We start from the raw sequence: 23,183 nt of genomic DNA, 5'->3' as shown, positions 1-23,183 counted from the left end.
TTTTTTTTTCTACCATAACATATTACGGAATTCCATTGGCCAGTAAATTATTAGCGCTCTCTCTCTCTCTCTTAATTTATCATTTCATTGGGACCAGGGACGATGATAGTCTCTGGTGACTGTAATTCTGGGACTACTGTCACCACTTTTGCTAGAAGTGCCCGAGTACACCAACACCAGAATATAATATGTGTATGTAATCCTAGCACATAATCATATTATACCAAACTGCATTCCTGAGAGATATTTTACAATCCACATTTTGCAATATTTAGTTGTTATCCGTCATAGTAACTATTACAATGTTTTTAGGACAGAGAAAAACGTCATATTTTTTGCGAAGTTCAAAAGGCAAAGTAGGTACCTACCTGGAATTTTTTATGGCCTTGTCTGCGCTAAGAAAATTAACACCTCGAACTCGTTGATAAAAAGACAGTGAAGTAGGAATTGCAAAAAAATTAAAAAAAAAAAACTAGAATCTCATAATATTATCATCAACATTGTCATACTACCTTCTTCATTCATTCCGACTATTCTCGCCTTATCATATGGCACAATAGCGTGGTACGGTGTCTTGATATAGGTGCCATATTCATTATGACATAGGTGCCATATGCATTATGATATACATAGGTGCTATAAGCATTACTGGAGATACAATGTATTTCTTGTGACGCTGCGCTGTTGATAGATTAGAAAGTGTAATAGTGTCGATATCTAATGTACCCATGTAGTGTGAATGTATGGCAAATACCCAAAGACACTAATACATGGGTATTGTTCATTTACACCAAATGATATTGTTCATTTGAGGTCATTTTGATATAATTATGGCATATTTTATTGTAAATATCGGGGGGGGGATGAGGGGTCACAGTTTGCACTTATCTTCATTGATACCTACATAGTATTATAGGTAAGAGTACGGTAAACACGGATACCTACATTAAGAGTGCTCGTCTACCAATTAGAAGGACAGGGGTTCGAATCTCTGCATTGTTGTTTTCACTCCCTCCTTCTCTTCCTTCACTCTCTTCCTCCTTCTTTCAACCAAAATTATCGTTGATCATCCTTGAAAGTACAAATAACTCTGTCGTGTTTCGTTTCAATATCTCACTTGTGTTTTAACATCTCCACTAATTCTGGAGGATGTGTCTCCATCTGTCTCTCTCTCTCTCTCTCTCTCTCTCTCTCTCTCTCTCTCTCTCTCATCTGTAGACATCAAAGCAAAATCTAGGAGTGGTTCAAAGTGTAGGTCTAACCTAGAGAGCTTCATCTCTCTCTCTCTCTTACGGTCAAGTGAGGACATACGTTATAAATTATTTTCATGTCATCTTAAATATTGGGTTTCAAAATGGTGGGAGTCCGACAGACCATGTCAGGAATGGAAGTTGGCAAAATATCTCTCTGAGTTTATAAAAATAAATGACGCAAAATGATATCTTGAAATTTATAAATGTCTCCTAAATGACGAAAAATTACAATCATATGGACATTTCTGCTTGCTAATTCAAAACTAGACAGGGAGCAAGACAGGTCTACATTCTTCTGTGTCCACTTCTGTGTGTTTCCCTCCCCCTCATGTGATGGTAATCCTTTCAATTGATTCCCATCTCTTGGATGACTGACTCGTAATGTGTTCTCTTTACTCCGATCTCGTGCGGAGCATGCTTTGAGTATTACCTACCCTCAACTACACTTCAACAATTTTTACCGTGCAGTCGAAACCTCATCAGCGCAGCGCAGCGTGTAGTCGAAATATCGTCATCGTGTAGTTACAACATGGTCACCGTGTGTGTAGTCGAAAATCGCTACCTTGCAGTGAAAATTGAAGTATCAACCCTACTTACTTTACTTTCCGTGTCCGAAACAGTGTCACCATAATCAAATCTTATTCTCCCAGAACCGTGCTACGTGGACTGCTCTCTAGTTAGCTTGGGCCAAATCGTCTGGGTGGAATTCGTTGCTAGGACAGCATTCTCTCAAGTCCTGAATACATCGTGTTCTTTTTCCGTCACGTCCTTTCGTTGTTTAAAATCACGTAGAAATGTAAAAAATACAGCAACCTGCAATCCATGCCACCGTGATTCGTGGAAATCATATGGACATTTCTGCTTGCTAATTCAAAACTAGACAGGGAGCAAGACAGGTCTACATTCTTCTGTGTCCACTTCTGTGTGTTTACCCCCTCCCCCTCATGTGATGGTAATCCTTTCAATTGATTCCCATCTCTTGGATGACTGACTCCTCGTAATGTGTTCTCTTTACTCCGATCTGGTGCGGAGCATGCTTTGAGTATTATCCTCAACTACACTTCATCAATTTTTACCGTGCAGTCGAAACCTCATCAGCGCAGCGCAGCGTGTAGTCGAAATATCGTCACCGTGTGTGTAGTCGAAAATCGCTACCTTGCAGTGAAAATTGAAGTATCAACCCTACTTACTTTACTTTCCGTGTCCGAAACAGTATCACCATAATCAAATCTTATTCTCCCAGAACCGTGCTACGTGGGCTGCTCTCTAGTTAACTTAGGCCAAATCGTCTCAGGTGCATTTATGTTCAAGAAGATCACAGGTAAGAAAGTGGGCTTGCGTTTGAATGTCTCCGCATTCGCAGATGTCGTCATCCCTGTAGTCCACAGTCGAAACATCGCGGCATCGTTACCCTGTAGTCTAAGCATCGCTACTTTAAAATCGAAACATTGCAGCATAGTAACCCTGTAGATGCAACATCTCATCATTACCGTTTAGTCTTTGAAGTTGAAACATCGGTAGTGGAAACATTGTAGTAGCGCGTAATACAGTGAGTGGCGTTATAGAGGGTTTTCCGATCCTGGCAGTTGTCCAGCCAACCTTGCCAGGCATGGAAACCGTGCTTCTTATAGATGAGCTTGGCACAGGCTATGGTGACATCCACATCCTTCAGGAGAGCTGAAACAGGAAACCATGCCTGGTGATGAAAGGCGTCCGGGAACATATATTCCAGTCCAGTTGGACAAAATTCACCTCTGCCCACCTGTAAATATTGAAACTAGATTCGTATAATCTTAACCCATCCTTAAGGGCTGTTTGATGCCCATACACCTAAGCCTCAAATTGGACTTTTGGTGTATGGCTGTATGGATTTAAAAATCAATATTGAAACTAACTAGGCTGGAATGATACTGGATGACAGTGGTATTTACACCAGGTCAGTGACAATAGATGAGCTTGGCACAGGCTATGGTGACATCCACATCCTTCAGGAGAGCTGAAACAGGAAACCATGCCTGGTGATGAAAGGCGTCCAGTACCATTCTAGTCCAGTTGGACAAAATTCACCTCTGCAAACTGTAAATATTGGAACTAGATTCGTATAAGCCATCCTTTAGGGCTGTTTGCAACTACACATAAGTCTCAAACTGGGCTTTTGGTGTATGGAGTTAAGCAATAAGCATCAATATTGAAACTAACTAGACACTGGAATGGTACTGGATGACAGTGGTATTTACACCAGGTCAGTAACAGCAGTAACTACTCGTAGAGCAGGGATCGCCAACCCGTCGATCGCGAGAGGTATCCTGGTAGCTCGCAAACAGTTGCACAAGTTGAGAGCAACTTCTCATAGGAACTACTTCAAAAATTTACGTCGTAAATACGCAGACTAAAGATAGCTCGCCAAGAGTCTCCTAGTCATCTGAGTAACTCGCGACCCATAAAGGATTGCAGTCACTGGTAGTCTCACGTTCTGAAGACCCGGGTTTGAAACTTTGCCTTGTTTCGTTTGAGATTGGGTCTTGCGAAAAAATTTCCTACAAATTGGTAGGTACTTGAATGAACTACAATGCCCATACACATGTATGGGCATGTGCTGAGCTGGGTGAGAGTGAGGACTGAGTTCTCAATTCTGAAAGCTGTCTCATTAAGATTAAGGGAAACAAGGCAGATTGTTAAGCCTTATGCTTTTGATGATGGAGCTGGCTTGATTTGTAAGGAATTCTAATTGTGTTAAGCATATTTAAATGCTTGTCACAAACATCGTTCCCTGATTATTTCACCTAGATAAATTTCATGACATGACTTGGACTTGAACCACCAACCTCCAGATCCAAAGTCCAACGCGTTAACAACTGCACCACTGAGGTTGGTGGCTTGATTTGTATTGATGATTGAAGTATTGTTATATATTTGGTTATGAAAAATAATAATAAAAAAATAAAAAATATATAAAATAAAAAAACTACAATAGTTCAGTGATGTGTAGGTATAAATCTCATTCATACAAACTGGACCTCAAGGAAGCTTGATTGGGCCCAAAGTTAATGAAGAAATTTCCTTCAACAATTCATTTTATGTTAGGTTTAGCTTAGGTACTCCAACTTGGATGTTTTTCACGCATCCGCCCTGGCTGCGATTCATAAAGTGCGTTTAAGCACGAGACTGTAAATTTTTAATAGGGATAAACTTCAAATCAAATAAAGAAACACATTATTTCAGTTGATTGTTGACTGTAATTTTGTGAAGGTCCACATTATAGGTACCTACACTTATTTCATTCATGAATCCATCCCAGTCCAAACTAAACTCCAAAGAGTAATCAATGAATCAGGAACGCACGACGTTCTGGCCGGTCCTCCTAACAAATCCTCTTTGGAATAGATTAGGGAGCGGCGCGGTCTCTTGATTGTAAATCTCTCGCGGTACTGGGGGGCCTTAGCAAGAGAATAAATTTATGTTAATGGATTTAGGGAGTTTGTTTTGAGATCTAGGAATTTTGACAGAAGTTTCAAGGTTCGATGCCCACCATCCACAGAAGTTTGCACTCATGCGATTGCAAGGATTTCAACGGGTTACTTCCTGGTGTTGTTGACTCAACCCAGGACCCAAATGGGGAGAATGGTCTCTTCTTGCCCCTCTGATGACTACATTGCATTAAAATGGGGGAGTTTTCTAACGAAGTTCATGTGTGCGGAGTCCAGTATGTAGGACTATTGCACCCTTTGACCAGCAAGATACTTAGAAATAGAGGAGCAGGGTCCTGGATATCGACCCTCCCCCTCTGTTGACCCCCCCAATGGATCGACCCTGAGCCCACCCCCACCTCTACCCTCCCCTCCTCTCCCTCTACCCCCACCCCCTGGTCCTGTCCGAGTATTAAGAACGATCTGTGCGCATGCGATCTGCCGCATACGTTACGATGTACGGCGAACAAGAGCGATCTGTATGCGATATCCGAATCGCTGCGTGGTTTGGAGCCGGATGAGCGCGTATCCCTGCTGGATTGCACGCTGTCCAATGTGACCGTACTACCGGGTAAGTGCTTACGGTCGTTATCTCCGGGTTTAAAGTGTAAAGTTGTACACTATAAACTTTTTGTTAGTCCGGTTTTGGTCGTTTTTCTGAGTTAAATTTCATGTTGAAATTCGTTTTGATCAAACGATTGGTAGAAAATTGCTCTTTGACTTAACATTGGTTTGAAAATAAGAAAAGTAAAAAAAAAACTCAGGCATCAGGGACTCCGAATTCGATAATATAGGTATTCTAATAGGTATCTACCTCTAATTTCCTATTTTGAAAGAACGCACGGTCCGAAAGCAATCTTCATAAAAGCTCGGTACAAGGGAAAGACCAGTCATTTTCATTAAGTCATAATAGATCAGTTGCGCTTACTTGGGTCATGTTTCAAAGTCATAGAGCAGAAAAAATGAGGACCAACAGAATTTTTCTTTTTCTTCTACGATCTTTTAGATCCCGAGATAAATCGATTAAAAAAATGCCGGTAAATCGTGAACTTCCTCTCTCTCTTAATTTATCATTTCATTGGGACCAGGGACGATGATAGTCTCTGGTGACTGTAATTCTGGGACTACTGTCACCACTTTTACTGGAAGTGCCCGAGTACACCAACACCAGAATATTTAAGCCCAGGGCATCGTTAGCCCAGTGGTAAAGGGCATGCTTGTCATGCAGAAGTTTCAAGGTTCGATGCCCACCATCCACAGAAGTTTGCACTCATGCGATTGCAAGGATTTCAACGGGTTACTTCCTGGTGTTGTCGACTCAACCCAGGACCTAAATGGGGAGAATGGTCTCTTCTCGCCCCTCTGATGACTATATTGCATTAAAATGGGGCAGTTTTCTAACGAAATTCATGTGTGCGGAGTCCAGTATGTAGGACTATTGCACCCTTTGACCAGCAAGATACTTAGTAATAGAGGAGCAGGGTCCAGGATATCGACCCTCCCCCTCTGTTGACCCCCCCAATGGATCGACCCTGAGTGTTTCTGCGCAGTTCTTTCTGCTCCTCCGCTAGCGCGCTTGGATACTGGCGCTACCTAGCGGACGAAAATAGCAACTGCGTTAAGTCTAGACACGTTTCTTTTTCCGAACGACAAGTAGTGGGAATGGGACTTAACGGAAAAATCATCGATTTGTAACCTAAATCGTTCGTTCAATAAATATTTAAATAAAAAAAAATATATATATAAATAAACAATACTACCTATAGATATTAAATGTAAATACCAATAAGTAGGTATTTTGGTTGATGAATGGCTAAGGCCGGGGACTGTAGGCATAGGCACAGCATACTTCAAAAGGTCAGCCAACATTTAAATAGGACCCCTTTACTGTCGGGCATACGGCATAATGACTGGATTACATGAAGGTATGTAGGTATATGAACCAGTTGGCATCCCAGCATACTGTCTTAAGGTGTGTCCAAACATAGTCGACCGGCCGTCGATCGATGGTCGCGATTGACGGCAGTCGACTATGTGTGGACTACACCATTGGACGTACTGTTACTACTGTATCTACCTACTTTTTGGAAGTACGAGTACCTATATCTACCTACCTTACTTACCTACATATCTACATACATATGTAGGTACGATAATACCTACGTAGGTACATTTAAAAATATATGTATTGTAGGTAATACCTAATTTATTAAGTTATTTGTCTCATCTTTATTGTCATTGAAGACGATGATAAATAATCAATAATGTATTCACTAAGGTCAAGTTGATGGCCAAGATATACCTACCTACCTACCTACCTACCATTTCTTATTCAGGTGGAATTCTAAAACCTGCTCTTCCCTTGTAGTTCTATTTTCGTACAATACCCAGAACGGAAAATTATTTATTTATTCTTCCACGATAAATGAAAGAGAATATAAAATCGGAAAAAATGGACAACCTATTTGCGACCGGACAGAGGGAAAAAAAATTGGTTTTTAATCCAGACAAGTTTGTTTCATATGTCATCAATACAGGGTGGTAAGGGAGGTGGTTTGGTTCCAGTGAACCAAGTGATAAATGATTCAAGTGGTTCAACCATGATTAGTACATAGGCTCACACGTCATGACATTATAAGCTATTTCTAAACTTAATAACCTCACAAGAAAGCGAAATTATTTTAGAGATGCTGATTTTGCTGATTCCCCTTTTGGGTAATAGGTAGGTATCTCAGGCCCAAATTTTAGGCGATTTTGAGGAATACATAAAATAGGAATATCACTGGTTCATCCCGACATTATTTACCTACCTAATATATGTATCTAATCTACCTATACCACTCGAAAAGAGGTGCTCGGATTCTTAGGAACACCCTGTATATGCAGCTAAACTTGAGCAAAAATTCACGTTCAATTGAATTCCCTGTATTGCCTGATTGAAAGAAAAAGAAATGTATTCCTATCATAATGTGGCAGATATACCCGGTGCCTCCGAAGACACGCCGGTGATACTACCCTACATGCGTACGGAATAGAGGAAGCTCAGGCCCACCCTGTACCTAGATCATGAATGTACATCGTAGATGGTTCGTTCGTGCGGACGTGTGTTGATTCAACAAACATAAACCATCATTATTGTTATCCGTCAGAGAGGAGGCACCGATCAAAAGAGGAAGAAAAAAAGTTCTTCTTCTGAAGAAGGAAAAAAAATGATAGCTTGTTATTTATAAAAGCAAAAAGGCAGCTCATAGTACCTAGATCATGAATGTACATCGTAGATGGTTCGTTCGTGCGGACGTGTGTTGATTCAACAAACATAAACCATCATTATTGTTATCTGTCAGAGAGGAGGCACCGATCAAAAGAGGAAGAAAAAAAGTTCTTCTTCTGAAGAAGGAAAAAAAAATGATAGCTTGTTATTTAATAAATGCAAAAAGGCAGCTCATATAGGTAGGCAATGCTACCTGCTCATAAATACATGGCTATAGATTCTGCCTCTCTATTGGTTACATAGACGTCTACATGGTTATTTTATAGAATCTACGGGGTGGTGTGGAAATTTGGACTTGATGCTGGTGGATTTGACATTCATTTAGACAGGTCAAATAGAATTAGATGTTGCTCGATTGAAAAGTCCGACCAGAAACCATTTGAAATTACTTTCATTAAGGTGTGTCCAAACATAGTCGACTAGCCGTCGATCGACGATATAAATCTATGTTATCGAGGCAGTGTGGACGGTTCTGTCGACATCGATCGACGGCCAGTCGACTATGTGTGGTGATGCTGGTGGATTTGACATTCATTTAGACAGGTCAAATAGAATTAGATGTTGCTCGATTGAAAAGTCCGACCAGAAACCATTTGAATTTACTTTCATTAAGGTGTGTCCAAACATAGTCGACTAGCCATCGATCGACGAGATAAATCTATGTTATCGAGGCAGTGTGGACGGTTGAGTCGACATCGATCGACGGCCAGTCGACTATGTGTTAAGATATCGTTTTGTTTAATTAACTTGATTCCTTTATCAAGTTTTCGCAACATTGTTACATAAGTATGTAACCTGATAGAATCGCTTTTCGACAACCTACTTCAGCACGAAAACTTGCTCATCTGGGGAACTTCCTGGTCGAGGAATGGGGTTCCAGTCTAGTATCTCTGGATCGAAAGCTGATAGACCTACCCGAATATTGAGGTGTTGAAAAGTCTACTAATGTTCTGTGAGGAGCAATAGTTGTGAGGTTGAGACATAGTAAAGAGACGAAAAATAGATATTAAGCTGTGTACACACATTGTCGACGGCCGTTGATCGACATATCGCTCCACGGTTGTCGACTATGTGTGGACACATCTTTACATTATAGCTATGCAGGAAAGTCATGCCGTCATACGTCAAGAATTGTTTCTAGTCCTAGCTTTTCTAAAGCTGTGGCCACACATCGGGGTCGGCGTTTTTCGTCAGCCTCTCAATCAGCCCTAACTAGGGTGATTGGTTTGGGCTGACATTTGGTTATGGCTACAAATTTTACGAGTGGATGGCCTTCGCACTCAATCTTTGTTATTTCTTTAACAAGGGAAATTGAGGCTTGTATACTCCCTGTTTAAAGTACCCCAGCTAGACTAACCTGGTCTACTCCCTGTTTAACGTCCCCTTGTCAGACAGTTAGGATAGACATGTTTCAGTCCTCCTTTCGGAATTGCCAAATTAGTTTTACTGTGATCTTTTCACACCCTGTATGAATGTGAAACAAATGAATGACCTATGATCTCTGAAGGTGATGCGCTCTAGCGTTCATATAGTGAACTAATTTCTGTGCTAATTTGCATTAACATTATTTTTATTTTAGAAAGATCCGTTCTCGTAAGGCTATTAACCTTTTCCATTTCGAAAGTAAGACACATGGCCCAGAAGGCCTACCAGGGTGTCTAAAAAAAAACAGGAAAAGAAAATATCCCTTTTTAAATTAAATAAATGCCAAATTACGTATCCCTGCCTAACCCATTTTAGGAAAACTATAGGTATAGAAAGAAAAAAATAATAGGTAATAATAAAAAAATCCATCTGGTCAGGGTTCGAAACTAGTTTGAACCCTGACGAAGGTTCGAAACTAGTACTTCCGAGTCCGGGTCTAGTGCTCTTGTTTCTTATTTGTGGAGTGCTTTTGACCACTCAGCCACCAAGGTGCCTACTATACGAAGGTAATGCTAAGGTACTTACAGTCGTTAATCAGGCTCAAAGGAATATCGTGCTCGTACAGTAACCTCGCCATTTCACACTTGGTGAACTTCTCGCCGCAGAAGTCGAAATTGCCGGTCCCATTCTTATACTCCATGTAGCCTATGTAGGACTGTACGGCCGCCAATATCATCACAAATACCAGCAGACCGGCGGCTATGTACCGCCTCACCCTCTCCTTACCCTCCACTTGGACCATTTGGAAATCGAACGTCATGGCGGATGTCCCTAGGGAGAAAGGCACAGAAGAGTCAGCGGCAATAACAACGTCGAGTGTATTCTTTCATGTGAGTTCCATGAGAGCCGAGGCCTACATTATAATCACACCAAGCTTAACCAAACTCTTTTTCGCCCTCCACTTGGACCATTTGGAAATCGAACGTCATGGCGGATGTCCCTAGGGAGAAAGGCACAGAAGAGTCAGCGGCAATAACAACGTTGAGTTTATTTTTTCATGTGAGTTCCATGAGAGCCGAGGCCTACATCAAAATCACACCCAATATCATCACAAATACCAGCAGACCGGCGGCTATGTACCGCCTCACCCTCTCCTTACCCTCCACTTGAACCATTTGGAAATCGAACGTCATGGCGGATGTCCCTAGGGAGAAAGGCACACAGAAGAGTCAGCGGCAATAACAACGTTGAGTTTATTCTTTCATGTGAGTTCCATGAGAGCCGAGGCCTACATTAAAATCACATCAAGCTTAACCAAACCCTTCTCTCTTTTTCGCTAATATCTCAGTTGCTTCACGTCAGAGTGCATCGGGGATCTGTCTATTAGTTGGAAAACAAAATTTCCTACTATTTTCACCATTATTTGACACATTTACTCAGTATCGGTCCGGAGTTAGAAGCGGTTAAATGTCAGCAAGATCCACAACGAAAAAAAAAAGAAAAAAAAATCGGCTCTTATGGGTTAATTATTTCTTCAAGTAGTGATTGTTTCATTACAAATTTTCATTAATAAATGGTGTCTTCAAATTAAAATGATCCTAAAGAAAACCTAGCCCCTTGACAAATGGAGTATGCCGTGTATGCCTGAAGGCATGTAATGTGTTTAAAGTAACTTCCCGAGTTTAATAGGCGGTTGATTTCGGACAAGGATAGGAAAATAATTATGACGGCACAAAAACACCAACAAAAAAAAAAAAAAAAAAAAAAAAAAAATCGGCTCTTATGGGTTAATTATTTCAAGTGATTATTTCATTACAAATTTTCATTAGTAAATGGTTTCTTCAAATTAAAATGATCCTAAAGGACCTAAAGCAAACCTAGCCCCTTGACAAATGGAGTATGCCTGAAGGCATGTGATGTGTTTAAAGTTTAATAGGGGGTTGATTTCGGACAAGGATAGGAAAATAATTAATGTAAAATATAGATCGGCACATTTACCTTTCTAGGTTCGGATCCTTATAGGCGATCTTTTGTTTTTCAACACTTGGACACAAATTCACGCTCTGTCTTCATTCTCAACTGATGTACTATATAGTGTCTTCCCGTTTGGTGGTCTCACTACGGAATGTTTATAGTGAATTAGTGACACTATTACGCGATGTTATCAATGGTCCTCTTATCAATGATAAGCTTGTGAATGAGACTACAGGTGCATCTGAAACGTTCTATTCATCAAGGACGAAACACGAGAACACCGGAAACTAATCTCCTTGATTGGAAATCGAACCCGGGATCTTCTGCTTCGCAAGAAAGTGTGTTACCATTACCACTGAACCAACCGTGCATGTTCTGGTCTTTATCTATTATTTTCCTACTTGGCTCTTGCTATGCTTTCCTGTTTTCAACGAATTCGTTGGAATAACTGCTCACTTTCCATTGGAGCAGTGCACTTTGTCCACTCACCACTGCTGCAGTGGTCCCGAATGGAAAATACAACTCTACTGTCTCTAGTAATCTTCCTCATTCCTCAGTACAACCAAGTCACACTCTTGAAAAGTCCGAATCATGCCAGTCCGAATTCCGGCATGCCTGGCACATGCCCGCACACCACGCGCTACCCAGCGTGACATACCACAATTACAAACTTGGCATACCACATTTGATGGATTGAAAATTCGAACAATGTCCACTGCCTCAAATAGGTATGGACATTTTTTTTTCTACCATAACATATTACGGAATTCCATTGGCCAGTAAATTATTAGCGCTCTCTCTCTCTCTCTTAATTTATCATTTCATTGGGACCAGGGACGATGATAGTCTCTGGTGACTGTAATTCTGGGACTACTGTCACCACTTTTGCTAGAAGTGCCCGAGTACACCAACACCAGAATATATAAGCCCAGGGCATCGTTAGCCCAGTGGTAAAGGGCATGCTTGTCATGCAGAAGTTTCAAGGTTCGATGCCCACCATCCACAGAAGTTTGCACTCATGCGATTGCAAGGATTTCAACGGGTTACTTCCTGGTGTTGTTGACTCAACCCAGGACCCAAATGGGGAGAATGGTCTCTTCTTGCCCCTCTGATGACTACATTGCATTAAAATGGGGGAGTTTTCTAACGAAGTTCATGTGTGCGGAGTCCAGTATGTAGGACTATTGCACCCTTTGACCAGCAAGATACTTAGTAATAGAGGAGCAGGGTCCAGGATATCGACCCTCCCCCTCTGTTGACCCCCCCAATGGATCGACCCTGAGCCGGGTTGATTTATATTGAAAGGCAAGAAGTGGCGTCACCAGAAAGGTAAACTTTATCCAAGCACAAAGTTATGGTTCGGGTACAATGTACGTAAGATATATGCAGGCCAAGTCTGTAGACTTTGAACTTGTCTTGTGTCTACTGGAAGGAATCAATCAACTTTCATGCGACACAATGGACAGGACCAGAGGCGAAGCTCGAGCTTGAAATCACACAAGACATAACAGTGATTTTTTGCAAACTTAATAATCAAGGTCCCACTAACTGAACCCTTTAACGGTATTTGTCCGAAATGTGTTTTGGTCAACTTACGTCTTGTGTTTCGCAATCAACTTTCATGCGACACAATGGACAGGACTAGAGGCGAAGCTCGAGCTTGAAATCACACAAGACATAACAGTGATTTTTTGCAACCATAATAATCAAGGTCCCATCATTAACTGAACCCTTTAACGTTATTTGTCCGAAATATGTTTTGGTCAACTTACGTCTTGTGTTTCAGTTATCGTCACGTAAGTTAGAGGTGCAAAAACTCTCTATTGGTATTTACTCTAATAAACAAATATCACAAGACATTTCGTATTTTCCTCAAACAAACCCTACAAGCATAACAACCCTACAAGCAAAACAAGTAGCAGTTCAATAAATTGTAGGATTGTAGGTCCCTCGGAATTTTGGAAGCGTAGTCGCGCGTTTTTTAGTAGCACATAGATGGCTGTAACCAAACCTATGAAAATGATGCAGGGGCGGGCCTTAGATTTAGCCAGCGGCAAAGGATCACCTACAAATAAACGGACGAGACGCGTTGGGCACTAAATCATCAGACTCCCCTCTCAATCCAACTTCCCTACAAGTCTGATCGGAACTTTGGTCATTGCTACTGACAAGATCATGCTGAACCTATGAAAAGTTCACTTCTCTTGTAATGGAAGTCAACGCTGTAATGGTTTGTGTAATAGATCAGTATTAATGGTGTCATACATCATTTTGTATGAAGTAGGAAGTTGAGCCGGTGTGTTTTCCAGAAATAATTGAACATTGTTACCTCCTAAAACGTGCGTCTCGAAAAAAGCCCAAGTGACGTCCCAGACTCCCGGACAGTCACCCATTCAGATACAAACCACGCACGACGTTGGTTCACTTCATTAGTCCGTTGCGAACTGGTGGTGCATTCAATGTAAGAGTTTTTCACAGAATCCGCCTAGCCAAACTTCCTAACCATCAATTTGAAGATTAGATAATACATATTACATACATCGGTCCTATGCTCCTATGTATACCTACTTAGTTTTCGGCCAAAATACCCATGTATGTTTTCACTAATTTATTCGACAGTGACCCATTCTTCTTAGAACACCTCCTACGCACGGTTATAGGTCTCCCAGAACTCCTATTCGTTTGCATTATTTGACTCTCAGGTCACCTTAGTAGGCGACCCGTTTTCAAAAGGGGCCTTTTTTTTTTTTTTTTTTTTTTTTTTTTTTTTAATGTGCCAAAACTTGACATCTCGGAACTTTGGCCTTTATAAGTAATTAATGTCAATTTTCCGGAAATACCATATACTCGTATTCCAGCAGATTACCTTAGATTTTAGCTTTTTTTTTCAAGACTAAAACCATTAAAATCGGCTGCTTGTTTCAAAAGATATGAATTTTTCGTGTTTTCCCTAAAAATGTCCATTTTCTTATGTCCATTTTTGGAACTGGACTACTCAACTTTGAAATGGAGTAGAACAGGGGTAGTTCTCGACAGAGATGGTCAATATGGGCTTAGTGTAGGCGTCCACAACGGAGAACCGACCATCGACCCTAGCCTAGTCCGGACCCAAGAGAAAATAGGAGGCCCAAAGCTACATCTCCAAGATCTAAAACGATTTCGTAGTTTTGGTTCATTGAGCATTCTGAGCAAAAAATAAAAGGAAGTAGTAGGTACTATGCGAGGTTGCCTTCCTCCTCATTATTTTTATTTGGTGTAGGTATTTCTTTCATCATGTCCATTTGGTGTACCGTCCGCAGGTTATCTAGTCTGAAAGTGCTGTCGATAGCACATAACCAGTTCAGTAGTGTAAGGCGAGGGGCATTGGCAGGACTGGACAAACTCACCTCCCTCTCCTGTCATCACAACCAGATTGATGTCCTTGAGGATCACTCCTTCAGGTAATTGCAATACTTTATGTGTAAGGGCAGTAAGGAGTAAAGGTGTGTCCATCTGTCCACACCTAGTCGACGGACCATCGATCGACATCAATTCACATCGATCGACGGCCATCGACTATGAGTGGACACAACTTAAGGAGCCGTCCAAGGACTGACTTGGATAGGTACAAGTAAGATGGGTTTACAATATTTCAGCTAATATCGACTAAATCCACATTTACAAGGTACGAGTACTTTCCAGGAGAGCAAAAAATGGACGTAAGGTTTCCTTAAGCTGTGTCCACACATAGTAGACGCCGTTGATCGATCGACGAGGTGAATCTATGTTGTCGACACAGTGTACGGGATCGAAGGCGTCGACTATGTGTGGACTTAACTTTAAACTGACTCCTCCATTTATTCACAAATATCAGCCTCAAGCTTTCGAAGAGCTTCAACTAACTGCAAAGTAAATTCTTGAACTGACAACTGTTCTCGCCCTGTTCTCCCCCAGAGCTCTGAGCACACTCTCCCACCTGGACCTCGCTCACAACCGGATTGTAGCAGTCTCGGGGGCGTCTCTCGCCCATCTTTCCAATCTGACCACACTGGATCTTTCTCACAACTTTCTCCGAGCACTCACTCAAGATCTGATAACACCGCTGAAGAGTTTGCAGGAGTTGCGTCTTGATGATAACGACATCTCCATGGTAACGCCGGACGTTATCGGTGATAACGTTACCATAACGACGCTGACGCTGTCAGGTGAGTAGGGGTCTCCGCGCAATAGTCGTAAACTGATGTTGACACATTTACTCGGTATCGGTCCGGAGTTAGAAGCGGTTAAATGTCAGCAAGATCCACAACGAAAAAAAAAAGAAAAAAAAATCGGCTCTTATGGGTTAATTATTTCTTCAAGTAGTGATTGTTTCATTACAAATTTTCATTAATAAATGGTGTCTTCAAATTAAAATGATCCTAAAGAAAACCTAGCCCCTTGACAAATGGAGTATGCCGTGTATGCCTGAAGGCATGTAATGTGTTTAAAGTAACTTCCCGAGTTTAATAGGCGGTTGATTTCGGACAAGGATAGGAAAATAATTATGACGGCACATTTACCTTTCTAGGTTCGGATCCTTATAGGCGATCTTTTGTTTTTCAACACTTGGACACAAATTCACGCTCTGTCTTCATTCTCAACTGATGTACTATATAGTGTCTTCCCGTTTGGTGGTCTCACTACGGAATGTTTATAGTGAATTAGTGACACTATTACGCGATGTTATCAATGGTCCTCTTATCAATGATAAGCTTGTGAATGAGACTACTTTTCAACACTTGGACACAAATTCACGCTCTGTCTTCATTCTCAACTGATGTACTATATAGTGTCTTCCCGTTTGGTGGTCTCACTACTCACTACGGAATGTTTACAGTGAATTAGTGACACTATTACGCGATGTTATCAATGGTCCTCTTATCAATGATAAGCTTGTGAATGAGACTAGAGGTGCATCTGAAACGTTCTATTCATCAAGGACGAAACACGAGAACACCGGAAACTAATCTCCTTGATTGGAAATCGAACCCGGGATCTTTTGCTTCGCAAGAAAGTGTGTTACCACTGAACCAACCGTGCATGTTCTGGTCTTTATCTATTATTTTCCTACTTGGCTCTTGCTATGCTTTCCTGTTTTCAACGAATTCGTTGGAATAACTGCTCACTTTCCATTGGAGCAGTGCACTTTGTCCACTCACCACTGCTGCAGTGGTCCCGAATGGAAAATACAACTCTACTGTCTCTAGTAATCTTCCTCATTCCTCAGTACAACCAAGTCACACTCTTGAAAAGTCCGAATCATGCCAGTCCGAATTCCGGCATGCCTGGCACATGCCCGCACACCACGCGCTACCCAGCGTGACATACCACAATTACAAACTTGGCATACCACATTTGATGGATTGAAAATTCGAACAATGTCCACTGCCTCAAATAGGTATGGACATTTTTTTTTCTACCATAACATATTACGGAATTCCATTGGCCAGTAAATTATTAGCGCTCTCTCTCTCTCTCTTAATTTATCATTTCATTGGGACCAGGGACGATGATAGTCTCTGGTGACTGTAATTCTGGGACTACTGTCACCACTTTTGCTAGAAGTGCCCGAGTACACCAACACCAGAATATATAAGCCCAGGGCATCGTTAGCCCAGTGGTAAAGGGCATGCTTGTCATGCAGAAGTTTCAAGGTTCGATGCCCACCATCCACAGAAGTTTGCACTCATGCGATTGCAAGGATTTCAACGGGTTACTTCCTGGTGTTGTTGACTCAACCCAGGACCCAAATGGGGAGAATGGTCTCTTCTTGCCCCTCTGATGACTACATTGCATTAAAATGGGGGAGTTTTCTAACGAAGTTCATGTGTGCGGAGTCCAGTATGTAGGACTATTGCACCCTTTGACCAGCAAGATACTTAGAAATAGAGGAGCAGGGTCCTGGATATCGACCCTCCCCCTCTGTTGACCCCCCCAATGGATCGACCCTGAGCCGGGTTGATTTATATTGAAAGGCAAGAAGTGGCGTCACCAGAAAGGTAAACTTTATCCAAGCACAAAGTTATGGTTCGGGTACAATGTACGTAAGATATATGCAGGCCAAGTCTGTAGACTTTGAACTTGTCTTGTGTCTACTGGAAGGAATCAATCAACTTTCATGCGACACAATGGACAGGACCAGAGGCGAAGCTCGAGCTTGAAATCACACAAGACATAACAGTGATTTTTTGCAAACTTAATAATCAAGGTCCCACTAACTGAACCCTTTAACGGTATTTGTCCGAAATGTGTTTTGGTCAACTTACGTCTTGTGTTTCGGTTATCGTCACGTAAGTTAGAGGTGCAAAAACTCTCTATTGGTATTTACTCTAATAAACAAATATCACAAGACATTTCGTATTTTCCTCAAACAAACCCTACAAGCATAACAAGTAGTAGCTCAATAAATTGTAGGTCCCTCGGAATTTTGGAAGCGTAGTCGCGCGTTTTTTAGTAGCTCATAGATGGCTGTAACCAAACCTATGAAAATGATGCAGGGGCGGGCCTTAGATTTAGCCAGCGGCAAAGGATCACCTACAAATAAACAGACGAGACGCGTTGGGCACTAAATCATCAGACTCGCCCCTCACAATCCAACTTCCCTACGGGTCTGATCGGAACTTTGGCCATTGCTACTGACAAGATCATGCTGAACCTATGAAAAGTTCACTTCTCTTGTAATGGAAGTCAACGCTGTAATGGTTTGTGTAATAGATCAGCATTAATGGTGTCATACATCATTTTGTATGAAGTAGGAAGTTGAGCCATGTGTGTTTTCCAGAAATAATTGAACATTGTTACCTACTCGTACCAATGTATATCAAAACAAAGGCTTAATAATATGTACCTATACGTACCTATTTCACATGCCCATAAATAAATAAATAAAAATATAAATAAACAATACTACCTATAGATATTATATGTAAATACCAATAAGTAAAGGTATTTTGGTTGAATGGCTAAGGCCGGGAACTATAGGCATAGGCACAGCATACTTCAAAAGGTCAGCTAACATTTAAACAGGACCTCTTTACTGTCGGGCATACGGCATAATGGCTGGATTACATGAAGGTATGTAGGTATATGAACCAGTTGGCATCCCAGCATACTCTCTTAAGGTGTGTCCAAACATAGTCGACCGGCCGTCGATCGATGGTCGCGATTGACGGCAGTCGACTATGTGTGGACACACCATTGGACGTACTGTTACTACTGTATCTACCTACTTTTTGGAAGTACGAGTACCTAATATCTACCTACCTTACTTACCTACATATCTACATATGTAGGTACGATAATACCTACGTAGGTACATTTAAAAATATATGTATTGTAATACCTAATTTATTAAGTTATTTGTCTCATCTTTATTGTCATTGAAGACGATGATAAATAATCAATAATGTATTCACTAAGGTCAAGTTGATGGCCAAGATATACCTACCTACCTACCTACCATTTCTTATTCAGGTGGAATTCTAAAACCTGCTCTTCCCTTGTAGTTCTATTTTCGTACAATACCCAGAACGGAAAATTATTTATTTATTCTTGCACGATAAATGAAAGAGAATATAAAATCGGAAAAAAATGGACAACCTATTTGCGACCGGACAGAGGAAAAAAAAATTGGTTTTTAATCCAGACAAGTTTGTTTCATATGTCATCAATACAGGGTGGTAAGGGAGGTGGTTTCAAGTGAACCAAGTGGTAAATGATTCAAGTGGTTCAACCATGATTAGTACATAGGCTCACACATGACATTATAAGCTATTTCTAAACTTAATAACCTCACAAGAAAGCGAAATTATTTTAGAGATGCTGATTTTGCTGATTCCCCTTTTGGGTAATAGGTAGGTATCTCAGGCCCAAATTTTAGGCGATTTTGAGGAATACATAAAATAGGAATATCACTGGTTTATCCCTACATTATTTACCTACCTAATATATTATGTATCTAATCTACCTATACCATTCGAAAAGAGGTGCTCGGATTCTTAGGAACACCCTGTATATGCAGCTAAACTTGAGCAAAAATTCACGTTCAATTGAATTCCCTGTATTGCCTGATTGAAAGAAAAAGAAATGTATTCCTATCATAATGTGGCAGATATACCCGGTGCCTCCGAAGACACGCCGGTGATACTACCCTACATGCGTACGGAACAGGGAGCTCAGGCCCACCCTGTACCTAGATCATGAATGTACATCGTAGATGGTTCGTTCGTGCGGACGTGTGTTGATTCAACAAAACTAAGCTGGCTGATGGAACTCTATCGGTAAATGACGAATAGAAGGAAGAAGAAAATGTATAAACATTTAGTAAAATATCTGAACATTTTTTTTTACAACTACAAGAATGTGGTAAGTGACGGAAAAAGCACCGACTTGGAAAATTATATTAGTACGAGAGCATATCCCAGCTTGTTGAATGGAATAATCTTATAAACCTGTTGGAAATTTGATTAAAAAGAGGATGGTAATGGTAGTGGCGTACAGTGTTAACAATTTGGGGAAGAGTGTTTTTTGTCTCTTCCTAAATGGGAATAGTCCCTTTTTATCCATTTTCTACCTTATAACTAGATGAGGCCCTGAAAAATAGGACTTGCTTGACTTGTGTCCTTTAATCCCGAGGGGGATGTAGGGCCTCACCCTGAAAAATAGGACCTCCTTAAAATGCTGGACCAACATGTACCCACATAGCTAGAGCTATTCATACAAATAATATAGTATTGTCTACACAGTCGTAGATAGGTACCACAGGTACCTACAGTACAGACACAAAAGATCCCACCAAGTCGCAGTGACATAGGACTTAAAATATAGCTCATGGCCCTACTTATACCAAAACCGTACAGCCAACAGACAGTGAGTCTTAGGCCAGCCTCTCACTGGTCTTAGGCCCTGGTCTTAGGCCAGCCACTCACTATCAGTTAGACCTGACAGGTACACTTGATCAGGTCCGCCTGTCAGGTCTACCTGATAGTGTGTGCTCATCAGGTAGACCTGGCAGGTGGACCTGATTAGGTGATAGTGAGTGGCTGGCCTTACCCACCACCTACCTGTCCAGTTTCAGGAGCACATTCTGCCCAATTTTTCGAAAAACTTCAACCACATGTTTTGTCTCCACTGGGTGTAAATTATGGCTTTTATAAATGCGTATGGTTGAAGAAGATAAGACTGTATATGAACACAAGGCACCTCTATTGGTCCTCAATAATAATGGATCTGTAATGAGATTAATACGACAGTCTACCAATCAGGTGGAAAATACCTTTTCCTATGTGTGGACACACCTTTAGAGGCATTTTACTTGGAATGACCAAGAAATAATGCCGAGAATATCAGAAACTAACTCGTTTGACAGAGAAATTTAAAAGAGAGTAGGTACTTCGGAATCTCTATTTACTAAGATTTTTTTACTAAGATTACTAAGATTTTTTTCGACTTTGGGAATCGAATCCAGGACTTTCTGCGTGTGAAGCAAGAGCGTTACCACTTGCCTCCCAGAACTGTCACGGTCACCCTGTATATTGGGTTGACTTTTCTAATAAATTGCCAACACGGGATTGATTTCCAAGATGGATTTGATACTTATCGATCCTAACCTCAGAAGATAGGTAGGTAGCCGTATGAGATAAGCTTGCCAAGAACAATATTGTGATAGAACGCATGGCGATTGATGATGGCTACTTTATAAATCTTTTCTCTACATAGGCCGCTGTACTTGTCTATACCATTAGGTACTTGAAATATAAGTAGTATCAGTGCCTACACATAGGTTATAGATACCCCGTACCTGACCTGGCTTAAGCTTTTAGAAAGAAGTTCTTTATTCCTAGAGGACCTATTCTAAAATAAAATAAAAAAAAACTATATAGGTATGTATAGGTACTTTAGTATTTTGGTCCGTTAGAAAACTTCATTGCTAACAATTTTGAATGTTCAGTTTTTCCTAGTTTTTATTGCTTCAATTTTAGGATTTTTGACATCTCCATCAATTTCATCGGTTTGATTTCTCCAATTGCGGTAGTGACAACTCCACCAATGAAAAGAATTGGTTCGGTTTCTTCACCTCACCAATTTCATTGGTGGAGATGTCAAAACTACAAGTCAGATACATCATAAATTATTTACTAATGAATTAGTGGAGATGTCAAAACTAGAAGTCTGAAGTCAGATAGGTATCATAAAAAGTATTTATCAATAAATTGGTGGAGATGCCAAAATTACAAGAAAGAAATCTGAATCGTCTCTCTCTCTCTCTCTCTCTCTCTCTCTCTCTCCTTCTTGTTATGATGAGATTGTAGTGTTTTTCTTCTTCTTCTTCTTCTTCTTCTTCTTCTTCTTCTTCTTCTTCTTCTTCTTCTTCTTTGTCACAATGCTAGAGTAAAGGGTCCGGCTTGAGCAGTAGAAATTCCTACCATAATACCTGTATTATGTCTCTTATCGCCTATCTGATGAGGGACATACTGCGAGATGGGTATGCTAAGACACAGACCACATGCGCCTAATGTATTAGTTGTTTCATTGCTACGAAATAAAAACGGTTAAGAGCTTTCTAACCGTTATTAATATTTCTCACATTTTCTTTCTGTTCTCCAGGATGAGCCAGTACTGTCTGGTACTGCTACTCACGATCTACAGCTACGTCACCGCAACCTCCTCCCCCTCCACCCCCACCTCTACCCTCCCCTCCTCTCCCTCTACCCCCACCCCCTGGTCCTGTCCGAGTATTAAGAACGATCTGTGCGCATGCGATCTGCCGCATACGTTACGATGTACGGCGAACAAGAGCGATCTGTATGCGATATCCGAATCGCTGCGTGGTTTGGAGCCGGATGAGCGCGTATCCCTGCTGGATTGCACGCTGTCCAATGTGACCGTACTACCGGGTAAGTGCTTACGGTCGTTATCTCCGGGTTTAAAGTGTAAAGTTGTACACTATAAACTTTTTGTTAGTCCGGTTTTGGTCGTTTTTCTGAGTTAAATTTCATGTTGAAATTCGTTTTGATCAAACGATTGGTAGAAAATTGCTCTTTGACTTAACATTGGTTTGAAAATAAGAAAAGTAAAAAAAAAACTCAGGCATCAGGGACTCCGAATTCGATAATATAGGTATTCTAATAGGTATCTACCTCTAATTTCCTATTTTGAAAGAACGCACGGTCCGAAAGCAATCTTCATAAAAGTTCGGTACAAGGGAAAGACCAGTCATTTTCATTAAGTCATAATTATACATAGTAGGAATAGGTACTCGTACTTAGGTGGTGTAGTTTTTAGTAGGTGAAAGAGTACATTAATATCTAACTTGCCTACTGACCTCAGATTTGGATTTTTCCCAACTTTTTACATAGGAATCGACCATTTATTCATAATTTTTACCCATTTGCAACTCCTCCATTATACATAGTAGGAATAGATACTTGTACTTAGGTGGTGTAGTTTTTAGTAGGTGGAAGAGTACCCACACTAATATCTAACTTGCCTACCTTCCATTCCAAGGTAAATTCCTGGAAGGAGTCACATTGCACGGTCTAGTCATTTCGTCCGGTGAGCTGAAGAACATTTCCGATGGAGCCTTCATCGGGCTCAGCTCTCCCCTGCAGGCCTTGGGCCTTCCCAACAACCTCCTGTCGGTCGTTCCTACTTCGGCCCTGGCCCCTCTGGCCCCCAACTTGGACAGGCTGGATCTGTCACACAATCAGCTGTACAAGCTGGAGAACACGTCTTTCAAGGTAACTAAACACGTTTTCTGGGGGAACTAATGGTCTTTTAAGGTAGATGCCCAACTAAATGTTTAAATTGTAATAGGTAATATCAAGATATTAGGAC

The 23,183-nt window shown here is 41.0% G+C and overlaps 3 protein-coding genes across 3 annotated transcripts in view; 2 read left to right on the top strand and 1 right to left on the bottom strand.

The window, feature by feature from the left end:
- LOC103509718 (chondroadherin-like protein) overlaps positions 1-23,183 on the top strand; it is a 57,574-nt gene that overhangs the window by 17,583 nt on the left and 16,808 nt on the right. Inside the window, exons 2-3 of the mRNA XM_026823996.1 lie at positions 21,954-22,243; positions 22,854-23,086. Coding sequence (XP_026679797.1) covers positions 21,955-22,243; positions 22,854-23,086 — 522 coding nt within the window. The 5' untranslated portion in view covers position 21,954. The remainder of the gene's footprint in view (positions 1-21,953; positions 22,244-22,853; positions 23,087-23,183) is intronic.
- LOC113467675 (lysozyme c-1-like) lies at positions 1,953-3,018 on the bottom strand. Its single transcript, XM_026824002.1, has one exon. The coding sequence runs from the start codon at positions 2,974-2,976 to the stop codon at positions 2,740-2,742; it is 237 nt and encodes a 78-aa protein (XP_026679803.1). The 5' UTR covers positions 2,977-3,018; the 3' UTR covers positions 1,953-2,739.
- Positions 3,823-7,755, top strand: LOC113467674. The gene is made up of 3 exons (XM_026823997.1): positions 3,823-3,858; positions 5,069-5,291; positions 7,664-7,755. Exons 1-3 carry the CDS (start codon positions 3,823-3,825, stop codon positions 7,753-7,755), a joined length of 351 nt encoding a protein of 116 aa, XP_026679798.1.

The sequence above is a fragment of the Diaphorina citri genome, unplaced genomic scaffold (assembly GCF_000475195.1).
Source record: "Diaphorina citri unplaced genomic scaffold, Diaci psyllid genome assembly version 1.1 scaffold522, whole genome shotgun sequence".
In the NCBI taxonomy this organism is placed as follows: Eukaryota; Metazoa; Arthropoda; class Insecta; order Hemiptera; family Psyllidae; genus Diaphorina; species Diaphorina citri.
The sequence above is the reverse complement of the archived record's forward strand: the minus strand, read 5'-3'. Positions and strand labels throughout refer to the sequence as shown.